Consider the following 12,705-nt stretch of genomic DNA (forward strand, 5'->3'; position numbering starts at 1 on the left):
ACATACTTCTCGAAATTCGCAAAGCGCTACCAAAAAAACAGGGCAACAAGCAGCTTTGCCTGCGCTTCCTCTCCGCCCAAGGCTGCTGAGGCAAGAATGGAAACTGCATCATCAGCAATTTATGTCATTTCATGCCCGCAACTTTGCGCGACAGCGTTCGCGAGTTCGTTGCCAACAATTATGGCGGACATGCACTGATGGTGCCGGGAGGAGACTCAAGACTCGGTCCCCCCGACGGCGAAGGACCACGCTTTCCACTCCCCACCACTGAAAATTAATATACTGCAAGGCGATCAAGCACCATTCATATCGTCCGCCACTCCACACCAGTGGCGTCCAGTATTTCCATTGCCTAACGAAGTCACCAAGCCTTGCACTGGTACAAACTCTGGGACCGGGATTGCAACCGGGCAGCTTGACGGATTGACACCGTCGTATCCGGCTGCGGTTGGGCCACTCCAAAGGTTCAATCCTTCGATCCAGTCCACCATCGGACCGCTCAAAAGGTCCCTGCCTTTGAGCCCGTCCACCCTCGGACCGCTCGAGGAGTTCATATTTCCGAGCCCGTCCATCGTCGGGCCGCTCGCGGAGTTGAAACCCCCGAGCCCGTCCACACTGGAACTGCCCAACAGGTCCATACCTTTGAGTATGTCCATCCCTAGGTCATTGAGCCAACCCGAAGGCGTGAGGGAACCCGTAATTCAGCACCGCTACGAAGCTCCGCCATCCGGCCATACATCTCACAACGAATTCGTGTCCAGCAAGCAAAAGCGTCTCGAAAATACCAAATTGATTCGCCAGCGACTAGCCCAATTGCATCACGAAGTGATGGACTCGGACTTCGACAGTGCCTTGCTCCAACAAGGACTGGTAACCCCGACACGCACACCAAGTTCGGTCACGGAGAACGGTCGAGTGTCATATCTGCTAGACCGACCGAAGCAAACCGTATACAGTGAGTTTATTCGCCGCACGGGAATGTCGTTGCCGGAATTTGTCCGCATACTACGAGGTGAGTCCGTCCTTGACCCCCGTCCGAACAAGTCTCTGGAAGAACCTTTCAATAAGCCCACCTGGAAAAATTACAGATATCGACCCCAGTGGGAACGTATCGTGTGTCACGGCGTTATTCCAGCATGGAAAACGCCGTTCAAGCCACAGTCATCAGTGCCAGCGAACCACGGCTCAGATAATCGCGCCCTCAACATCATTGTCAAGCATCTTCGTGCGGGCCAGGACTCGAATCGCTATCTCATCTTGGACATTGATCTGCTCTCGCTGTTACGGGACGTCACGTGCAGTCCGTTCGGAGCAGTACAAAAAGGCGATGTGGATCTCTGTGTCGATGCTCGAATCATCCATGACCTTTCCTTCCCTCCTGGTGAGTCTGTGAATGACAACACGGGGCCGGATCATGAGGTGAACGTGAGCTACGATGGCCCTGACGCCTTGGCTAACCGAATAATTAACGTTGCGGATGTATTTCCTGCGTTACAGCGAATGTTGACCGGGGACGTGAACGGAGCGTTTCGCAATATTCCCATGTCAGCTGATCATGTTGGGCGGTTTTCCGGAACCATTCCCGAGCTTGGAGTGCTGGTCATCGATCTATGTTGTCCATTCGGCTGGAAGAATTCGCCGTCATCATACTGGGTTGCGGGTGGAGCTATCGGACATTTATACGCTAGTCCAGCCCCTTCTTGGCCGCTGCAACCCGCTTAAGCAAAGGCAAACTTCGATGCGAAGACGTGGTGCGATGACCACATCGCTATTGAGCCCGATATTGGATCCGGGCTAAGCGAGGCTGAACTTGCACTCCGGTCAGCAACGATCACTATACGTGGACCTGAGGCATCCAACGAGAAGAAATTTACAAGATGGTTCAAAACCGGTCGCGCTTTGGGCCTCGACTGGGTTCTAGCTGCTCAAAATGTCTCGATGCCACCGGAAAAAGTGACAAAAGCACTAGAGCACCTTCATATCATGGGCGCCAGAACGAAAACAACACGAACCGAATTACAGAAGCTTCTGGGCAGTCTTCGTCACGTGGTTACATGCATCAGGCCGGCAGCACCCATTTTCCAACGGGTTGCAGCTCTAGCACGCAGCGCACCACGGTTCGGATATGTAGTTGTCTCCGAGGACACAAAAGATGATCTCCGGTGGTTCGAGATCATTATTCGAATTGGAAGATTGAATGCAATTCCTCTGTCTCGTTTCACGTGTCGCCACGCTCCTGACTACCACATCCAAATGAACGCCAGTGACCAAGGGCTATGCGCCTTGTTTCCGGCACGAAGAGAGTTCCTGCAAGTAAAATTTACGGTGGAAGAAACGCGGCTCATTAATTTCTGCAATGAGACCGGCGATAGCACATTCTGCATCAACGTACGGGAGTTGATGAGTGCGGGTTTTGCGTCTCTGGTATGGGGGCCTGTGTGGAAGAGTCCCGGTGTTAAAAGCGATTCCCATGTAAAATTTTGGATTGATAACACTTCGGCTGTGGCTTGGAGCAACCGCAAGTCACGTCGAAATAGTATCGCTCAAATGCTGCTTCGCATTCTCTCCATATGCGAAGTCCAGTACGGGTTCTATACATCAGCCTCTCACATAGCCGGTGTGGACAATATCATGGCAGGCGCATGCAGCAGGGCGTGGCGGTCGCCATCTTTGGCCATTATGTTTGCTAACTTGAGCTCTGATTGGAAACAGGTTCAGATCCCGGACGACTTGCGCGATCTCTCAAATCTTTGGGGAGCAAGGGCTTTAGCCCAATCGTCCAGAAAATACTATGCACGAGCGTGGGAGCAGTGGTCTGCTTGGTGCAGCATGATGCGGCGTAGTCCGTGACTGACGTCTGCTGATATCAACAAGAATTCAGAGCAGCTTGGCGCATTTGCTGTGTACCTTTGGAAGTACGGCATGAACCGGCGTCAACGCGGCAATATTTACTCAACAATTTGCACGAAGCTGTGCGCTGTGCGGTGGTTCCACCGCAATACGGCTGGTTATGACCCGGGCGTGAATGCAAGCCATGTCATCCAACTGCGCGGCATTCGCCGTTTTACCGATCCAGTAGTCAAGCAGCAGCCCTTGACCGCGCGCCTTCTCCGATCGATCTTTGGACTTCTTAATCTGACACGGCCGCGCGATCAACTCTTGTGGGGTGGTCTCCTCCTTGGATACTTCTTCCTGCTCCGACGATCGGAGTATCTTTTTATTGATAGCGGAATCCACAACTACGTCCTGTGACTTTCAGGAATTCAATTGCTCGATGACAAAGAGCAGATCACAGGGCCAAAGAAAGCCAAAATTGCGGTGATCAGCCTGAAGGGAGCTAAAACCAATCAATTCGGGCGAGAGGAATTGAGGTTTCATTACAAGTCGGGAGACAAAGTGATATGTCCTGTCAGAGCAGCACGTTGGGTCCACAAAGCCGCTCGAGCTTTCGGCACACGAGCAGATGATCTCGCGCTGGCAACACAAGAAGGTGATATAACGTCAGCAGAGATCGCAAAAATTGTCAAGCAAGCAGCCCAGAGTGCCGGTCTGGATCCCGAGCGGTTCTCAACTCACTCAGTCCGCATCTGAGGCGCTACATCGTTGCTCAATTCCGGTGCCGATCGACTAGTCATCAAGCTGCTTGGTCGGTGGTTGTCGAACGCGTTTGAGGAGTATCTAGTCCTGTCCGCGAAAGGTTCCACAAATATTATTTACTCACTCAAACCCTACTGTTCTACAAACCCTATTTTCACAAAAATTGCAATTACCACACCTTATCAACACCACTTTTAACACTTATTTTTTCTTCTTCTTTTACTAACTAACATTACACTACATATGTCACCCTTTCACATATACTTCACCTTTCTACCAACTCTATACCACTTCAATTCCTACTGTTTTATATCGTTACACACTTTAAATACAATACCCCTACATACACTTTCCCCAACTATCACATCCCCACCTATTCCACTTTCATAACACTCCACATCAATTCCAATTTTACTCTCTATAACCTTCACATACACCTCACCCCATTCTTCTTCCTCATTCACCTACTATAATATATATTATATCTCTACCCATTCTACTTCTGCATACTCTTCATATACACATACAAACCATTTTCACACACTCTATATTTACTCTTACTTATTTCCTTCCATCCAACCTTAACCAACTTCTTCACCTTAAATTATATCTTTATCTTCTTCCAATTCATCCTACCTTAACTATTTCTCGTTCTCCCCCACCTTTTTTTTTTAATTATCCACCCACAACATTTTAATTCACACTCCTCATTTATCCACCTTCAAACTCTTTGTCTTTTTTTTCCTACACTCAACCTACCTCATTATTTCCTTCTATATACATACACACCCTTCAATCGTCCAACCTCTTTCTCTTCCATATACGGATTGTCAAGACAAATGTGCTGAGTGCGCTCAAAACAACCCGCAACAATGGTCTGTCACGTTGACCATTTTAACATTTGGGGTAGCCGCCGCACCACGCCCCTGGTGTGCGGGGAAATGAATAAGCAGTTTACCCCAACTCAACATCGCTGGAAAAAGTCGGGTTTACACCAAAAGCCGAGGCCAAAATGCCTCCTGCACGCGACGGCACCGACATTCGCGCTCCAATAACTTGTTGAGGTATGGAGGAAGTGACGAGTGGATATTGGTTGATGATTCTGACGTCGACGAGGCGAGTATTGGCACAAAGAGAAGTGATGGCAACGATCGCAGTGGAATTGCCACGTTCCTGATCTCAAAACTTGTACGAAGGAGCAAATCGAGGCACATCGCTGCGAGACCTTAGCTGGTGTTGACAAGGAACGCCTGCAGTTTATGCATGATGCAAACGCCCTGCTTCCACCAGGAAAACAACGTTAGTTTTATTTTGCTCAGCTCAGATTCGATTTTAAAGCGAGCATGGGAGAAACGGTCGCAAGTGTGTCCTGGCACTCGATGAGTGGTGCGAAAATAGAAGTACTTCGATCAGCTCACTCAAACCGAGAAGAATGGGTTTCTGTCGTGGCTTTCGACTCTTGTGCGTAGCGTTGGGTAAAGGTGCAGTCAACAATTCGATTACTGAAGCGATTGATTGTCCATCACCCCAACTTTCCATGGACTGAGCTTTAGCTTTAGCAGAATCACTCTGTGAAATCTCTTATGCTCAGGCAGCCCTGCTGTGGGGAAAGCTCATTATTTTGTCGGACTAACCCAGACAAGTTGGCATTCTCAAATAACATGGGATTGTTGTGGACACACACAATGGCTTGTAGGTCTTCGTTAACGTGAAGAACTTGTTCGCGGAAGATCCGGGACTGTTAGAGGACGAACTATCGCAGTACGTTGATGAAATGAGCTCACCACTTCACAAGACAGCGCTGGCCTCTCTTGCGTGAACGCGTCGTCAATAGCTTATCAACGAGACAATGGACTGCCAAAATCCGTTCCCTTGGTAAGTTGTGAGCGCCAACCTTGCTCATGGAACTGAAAAAATGGACTATCTGCAAAGCCCACAACCTTCTTTAGTGAACAAGGACTTTTTCGAGCATGTCGAATGCGCGCTTCTTCGTTGCCGTTAACAACAGAGCACCAAAGGCCCACTCGAAGTCACAGCGGGGGGTGGACACGATCGTGAAGTGTTCGTGCAAGTTCAGAAACAGGTGTAGTGTTCTAGGTTCGAGTTGCTTTGGCTAACAGGATTGACAGTAATCCATTTTCTTCAATTAATTAATAGTAGTGCTGCTTCTGCTGCCTTCACCAAGGATATTATCATGTTCTCATGGATCACCTTATTGAACGATGTTGCTACCACCAAATGCAGGCGTATTTCTGACGACGGGTGTCATGACACTCAAATCATGAAAGTCAACAGCTCTAGTTAAACCAAAATGAGGCATGTGTGGGCTCGTTAGAAAGCTCTAGGCTACCAGTACAACGATCGTTTGACTGGATTTGGCGGATTTAAAATCACCCCTCCCATTTACCCAGGCCCGATTACGATGTCTCGGTGGTACTTGTTGATATTCATACAAGTGATTCTCAAGGATATCTGCTTCCTATAAACCCTTTCTCGAACACAGTGAGTTTGTATACTATACAAATCCAAGAAGTTAGCAAACAGAAGGAGGCAAAATATCTCCATAGAGGGGGTCTAATAACGCATCGTGATAGGTCAAAATGATTTAATTCGGATTTCTGGCCGCTGGGTGTCCTTCCGAAAGGGCATCGCTCTCACGAAGCAGCAGTTGCAAGCGTCAGAGCCAGGACAGAATCAGCAATATTGGCAGCAATGGCAGATGTGGGACCCCGGCGTATCTTCGCTATATCTTTCCGAGCACGCATCCGCGTCACATACGAGGCTGACATTCCGCGAAGGAAGGCTAATCGAAAAACGACCTCTTGCTTGTTCAGTGTGTCAACTTCTCCGCCGTCGTGAGGAAGCTCGAGCCGTGTGATCCGTTCGTCAATGGAGAGCGCGACAACGACAAGAAGCAGCAAATCTTCGAACTACCGTCCACCAAGTCTAAGCGATCCAAATAGCGATGCCGCAAGCCCATGAGCGAAACACGCCATGGAGCGGTTAGTCACACGTACGTTCCCGTTGGATGGCGATGGCTCTAAGAAGCAGCAGAAGCTGATGATTGGTTACACGCGACCATGCACGAATTCAACATATGCACCGGCACGGAGGGCAAGCGCGTCATCTACGACACGGTCAAGCAGGGCCGACGCAACAGCGAGAACCACAGTATCTTCCTTGTCAAGAAGAAGACGAAGGCGCGCGACCACCAGATCACAGGCAATGCTAAGAAGGACTTCTTCGAAGACGCAGTCTCCTTGCGCTTCAGCGAGAATGTGGGCGCGCTGGCATCTTCACGAAACGTGCCCAGAAGCTTTCACGCCAGAAGGCCAAAAGAACGCTACTGAATGAGCTCACGCTCTCGGATGTAGTAAATCACACAGGCCAATGCTTCAATAGACAGACTGAGTTAGAGTAGACGTCGCTTTTGATCTCAACATCAAGCGCAGAGCTGAACGTGCAATCGAACTCTTATTGTAACCAATGCAAGATGTTGACATCATGTCTACTGAGAGAAGCAGCGCCGTCCAACAATCCACCCTATTATCGCGGGCCTTTCTACATGTCGAAAGATCTGCCACGCTGATGCCATAGTATGTAATAGCATCAATACTGCCAGCAACATTGTCACAACCGCCTGCAACGAACAATCGTCAACAGTCAGCACTATTCAAGTACAGCACCCCTGCTGTCGTTGCAATCCCATACCTTGCATCTAATCTAACCACCGCTACAACTGGCTATATCTGCAGGTGAACTCGCTTTGAATCACGTCCCCCGCTCATCCTCGGGCTTGGTCAGCAGGTTCTCGGCCGTGGGGTCTTCTCCTCGAGGGCGGTCCAGCTCCTGGATCGCGGCAGAAGCTCTCATCGCTCTCAGACGGGGGGTACACCATGAACCCCCCCCACTAGCGAACATGCCAAACGGGACACGGGGTCGTACACGCGATGGGTGGTGTCTGTGTGGGCTTGTTTGAGAGCGCGGAGACCATGACGCAGCAGGTGCATGCGTGTGTTACCGGAGACGCCATCCCCACTTTCGCTGCTCGTTAAGAGCCTGCGCAGCACGACACAGACCGATTGCCAGTACTATGGTACTTTGCAGAATAAGATTTGAGATGCGATCAGTGCGATTTTGCGAAATCATATATACGCTGTAAATTACATGATCGGTATAGAAAGGAAAGATACACAATATAGACAGTTTTATTTGCTGAATATAATATCCTACTTAAAGTGATACATGCTTGTGTCCCAACCTTAATCAATTAGAAGCTTCTAGAAGCTTCATATACCACTGTTTATTCTGATTTTCACTATACTTGTAAAATACCTGTAAATTACCAATAGTCTTCCTTCACTGCTATTTCCGTAACACTCACCCTTCTTCCCCCCCAGTTCATACCTTGATCAGCAAACCCTGCATGAAATCAGCTCGCTCCTGACTGGGATTCGCTTAAACCAAGGCTATCTTAGCCTTCGGGCCTGGCTGCATTAGGTTCGAGTAGGTTCCAACTAGGAGCGGCCACCATGGCTTCAACGACAGATTTTGCTGCTGCTACAGCTGCTGTGGCGTCGCAGGCAACGTTTGTTGACTATCTCACCTCGTCGGAGTCGTCTGCATCGGACGTCGGTGGCACACGTGACGGAATGGCGGTGCAGGAGAAGGCGACACGACTAGCAATGGTGCAGGCAAGGGCGATGCGATGGGTTGTGAGGATGCCGTGGCCATCCGACATGCCCTCGGAGTCGGTAAAATGTGAGTCTGAATTTGATTCGGTCCTTTCACGTTCGCCGCATCCGGTGTTTATAAGTGAATCAACCTCGAGGCTCTTCGATGATGATAGTGAAAATGATGATGACGTCGGCCCCGTACGAAATATTCGTCGTAGAAAGCGGCTAAGGTGGACGCGGTGGTAAGCGTGCTGCCATCATGTTGCTGCTGAAGATGCCGGCCAAGGTGGATGCGTTGTTAGCCTGTTGTCGCAGTATAAGACGACCAAGAATAAAAACGATGAGGACATAATGAGAACGTATTGTAAAAAACATCAATAAATCTTCAGTATGTCAATCGAGTGTATTCATTAACCATGATGATGGCGCTATTTACTTAGGTTCACAACGCTAAGTACTTAAAACCCGAGGTCCTTGCCATAGGTTCCCTTCCACCACTTGGAGTACTCCATCCAGAAGTGGTAATTCATATCTTTGTCCAACTGAGCTGCCGACATCGTCTTGACTTTCTCCGAGATGCCCAGCTTTTCGTGCAATTGATACGGGTTTCCAACCATCTTCGAGACTTGTTTGAACAGCTCTTTGTTATAATCCATCATATGGTGTGCCTGGGTCTTGAGAGTTTCCACTTCGTCAAGAAGGGACTTCAAGCTCGACGACTTGGTCAACTTCGCGGCAACTTCAGTTATCCCAGCTCTCTCTTCGTCATCAGAGTTATCCTCTAGGTCGGCATCGACAGTCTCTCGGATTCTCAGCGACCTGCTGTCCATGTCGTTCTGGGCAAAATCGTTCGAGTTCAGGGTGTTCGGCGTAGCCACGGATGATTCAACCGTTATAGGGTTGGCCAGGAGAGTGGCGGCAGCAGCGAGAAGGAAGACGCTCAAACGCATGGTCAATCGTGGTTGGATGAAGGGGTTTGAGCCTTGAGCAGCAAAAGACGAACTGATCGTAGTTGTGGCAGCATGCACTGAGATGCCGCTGCCTGCCAGCAATGGACTAACAGATCTCCCATTATATCATAGAAATGGTTTAAGAAATACTGGTACCGTCCAGCACTGAATCCTCGATGATCGCGAAGTCGTTGTAGCGTTATGTGTTTTAGGAATGGGGACATAAACCTCGTTGACGTTAAAAAAAGAGTGGTTCCCGTTCCCGTACAAAACTTCCCGTTAGCGTTTTTTTTTATTCATATGTAAGCTCCCGTTCAGTGAAAAATAAAGTCTCCAACCCGCTTTTGCCGAGAAGGTGTCGCTCAAGAAGGTGGACGTGCTCGAGTTGCTGGGCGCTTAGATTGCCCGTGCAGCTACCGAGTCGGTATATGCTTCGCCCGAGGCGCGCGTTGGTGTGGTAATCACCACATCAAGAAGTCCCCCAGCGCCCGTATCCCCATCGAGTATCCCCACCCACGCCTCACATACACGACGGCACAGTCATGGATGCCCAGTGGACACTGTCACGGTTGGCATTGGCGCTGGCATCGCCGACACAGTTTCTGGAACGGCATACGAGGGCCCTGAGCAGCAACAGCATGTCAATCCTGACAGCCTCAACGTCGCGAGGCGCTTGCGGTTTGACCACGATGTTTCATTTCGTACGTAAGTGCTGGCCTGCTCCCTTGTGGATAACTGAATCAGAAATCGTTCTGCTTGGTCGAGGTGGCCGAGCAACAAACCAAGATCAACGGGGACAAGCCGAAGTTCGTGTACGTCCTCACGCACGAGGTTATCACGTTCCGTGTACTGTGCAAATGAGGCTGAGTCTCAGCTACTTCGCGGCCTCAACTCGAAACTTTTGAGGGTGACAACCGACGTTTGTGGGCCCCGGGGTGCGCGGTGTTTTAATCACCTTAGCGGACGCCAAGTTACGTCAACTTTGCGTTAAAAGAGAGGTATTTTTACTGTGCACTCGGCCTTTACGTTAATGAACGTTCCCCATCCCTAATGTGTTTACTGTAGAAGCAACAATCAAATGGATTTGCTGGGTTGCATATAACGTACCGTAAGATGCAGCCATGTAGGAATAAGTCATTCTGTATAACCTCTCGTACAGATGAGCCGTCTTCGGAATGATCTGATTTGGGGGGGGGGGGGGTTAATGAGGTCCTCTATTTGTGTTTAACTAGAAACTATAGAGCCCTGAAAGTCGCTGGGGGCGTCGAAGCCCAATATCTCTGTGGGATTTTAACCCAATGTTGATGTATCGAGGCCGAGGTGAAGGGCAGATGAACTTTACGGAAGCAGGAGGGTCACCAAGATCTCCCGCCACGGTGGATCACGATAATCGTGCAACACGAAGGCTCCACCAAGTCCTCCGCGTTTTGGTGGGCAGACTTGAACACTTGAGGGTCACCACGTCCTCAGTGGTTTGGTGCTGGATCAGAATCGCTACGGGGCACCAGGTCCGTCGCGATGTGGTGGGAAATCTTGATCACGGGAGGGGTCACCATGCCCTCCGTGCCTTGGTACTTAAGCAGCTGATGCTTGAGCTGTCCGAGCGCGAGGGTGTACCATGTCCTGGCGCCTTGGTAGATAACTGGAACACTGGAGGGGTTACCGGATCCTCCGTGCTTTGGCAGCGAGATCTTGAACGCGATGGGTCCGCCAGGTCCGTCGCGGCTTGGTGTGTGATCTTGTGTACACGCAGGGGTCACCAGGCCCCACATGCTGCAGCGTAGTTGATAATCTTGGTGGTATTCGCCAAGCACGGCGCTGCTTCCGCGCCCGGCGTACAGGAACACCCCATCCCTTCTTCTCGGCCCCACGCGGGGGGACTTCGCATCCGAAAAGGGGGATCCTCCGAAGAGGCGCTGGAGGTATTCCGGAGACCACTTTAGCCAATCGGCGCGAATTGCGAAGTGAATGATCTGATTTGGGATGTGTCGCCGAACCGAATGCACGTACGTGTATACCGCAAAACTCTTATCGAAAGGCACCCCTTGCAGCACCAGGGATGCCGAATGCATGGGAAGAGGCATCTGCAAATAAATAACAGCTGCATCACTCGGAATTTATTTATCAAGGATATTTTCCTGAATAGATTACGGTCACTTCGCTGGTTCAGTTGGCGAAAGCTGCTGTCGTTGATGCGACAGACTGGGAGCCCGTTGCCTTGGGCAACTTGTTTGGCGATGTCATCACGGGCTTCAAACCACTTGTGCAGTTGCCGCTTCTTCCGCTTTTGGGCTTCAAACCACTTGTGCAGTTGCCGCTTCTTCCGCTTTTGGGCTTCCGCTTGGAGAGAGGGATAGAAGCGTGTTACTGCTGCTGCCATGCACTTCTGCTCGACGAAGCTATTAATAATATACTTGCGATGGTAGCTGATAGCAGTGCGAAGGCACTGGCTTGGCGAAGCCTCGAAGCTTTTCACGCGTGGGCGGCTTCCTCGGGGCATTCTTGCAGACTGAGTAATGGCGAAGTGCAGTGCTGATGAATGGCTAGCTCGCTGCGTAACCTATCGACTGGTGGTAATTTATCTCCGGGGTGCCATTCGATATGTCATGATAGATGATCAAAATGGATTAATCTGATAGGTTGATATTTTTTAACCTTCGCCTGCAAGGGGTGCCTTTCGATAAGAGTTTTGCGGTACATGTAAGGCATAGAATACTGCCACAACATGAGAAACGGATGTCATCTCGCTGCAAATCACAAAAATCGGAGATGCCGACAAGAAATCTACACCTCAACCCCCCTGGGAGCGCGGTGACAGAACCCTAAGCCGAGCAATGTGACCATGCTTGATCCTGGGTTTAAGCCCGCGTACTACGCACACGGATCTTAAACCGCAGGCGTTGTTTCGGTTTGCCGAGCGAGTTGGCGTTCACCCCCTCCTGGTATTGTTGATAGAAAAAAAAAAAAAATAGGCTACATACAAAACTAAGTGATTCACCTTGTGGCACGATTCACTCTCATACATGTAATACGTGTTCTGTAATGCGTCGCCGACGATCCCGTAGCTGAAGGTATCAGCAGTGCTGATACCGCAAAACAAAATAGAGTCTGCTGTTGCCTCATAAGCAAGGGTTTGAGTTCCAGCCAGGGGTGTATTTTTAATGTCAAATTATCCGGGTACTTGGTACCCAAATTCTCTGCACAGGAATCTCGTATAGATCTGTTTAAACAACGTATGGGCTGGGTACAGTAGACCAGCTACTGTGCACTTCCTGCATCACGTACTAAAAAAAACTCATGAAAAAAACATTGTGCACTACACGATGGATGCCATACCTCAGATTCTAAAAATCTCGAAGTGCCTCAGAGAAATCGACACCCTGAATTCCCATTCAAACACGTGAAAACGTGACGTAAACAGAAAGCCTCAGCCTAAATTGCCGTTGCCCAAGTTTGGCTGCCTCCCGAGGTATTAGCCTCGA

General features: G+C 49.7%; 2 protein-coding genes across 2 annotated transcripts; one reads left to right on the forward strand and one right to left on the reverse strand.

Moving 5' to 3' along the window:
- Positions 1 to 6,677: 6,677 nt before the first annotated feature.
- KRP23_5701 (uncharacterized protein) lies at positions 6,678 to 6,947 on the forward strand (the record flags this gene model as incomplete). Its single annotated transcript, XM_067890798.1, has 1 exon — positions 6,678 to 6,947. One exon carries the CDS (start codon positions 6,678 to 6,680, stop codon positions 6,945 to 6,947), a length of 270 nt encoding a protein of 89 aa, XP_067745216.1.
- Positions 6,948 to 8,731: 1,784 nt separating this feature from the next.
- On the reverse strand, positions 8,732 to 9,223 carry KRP23_5702 (uncharacterized protein; the record flags this gene model as incomplete). Its single annotated transcript, XM_067890799.1, has 1 exon — positions 8,732 to 9,223. One exon carries the CDS (start codon positions 9,221 to 9,223, stop codon positions 8,732 to 8,734), a length of 492 nt encoding a protein of 163 aa, XP_067745217.1.
- Positions 9,224 to 12,705: the final 3,482 nt, after the last annotated feature.

Source organism: Phytophthora ramorum, assembly GCF_020800215.1.
Source record: "Phytophthora ramorum isolate Pr-102 chromosome Unknown Phyram_PR-102_s0005, whole genome shotgun sequence".
NCBI lineage: Eukaryota > Oomycota > Peronosporomycetes > Peronosporales > Peronosporaceae > Phytophthora > Phytophthora ramorum.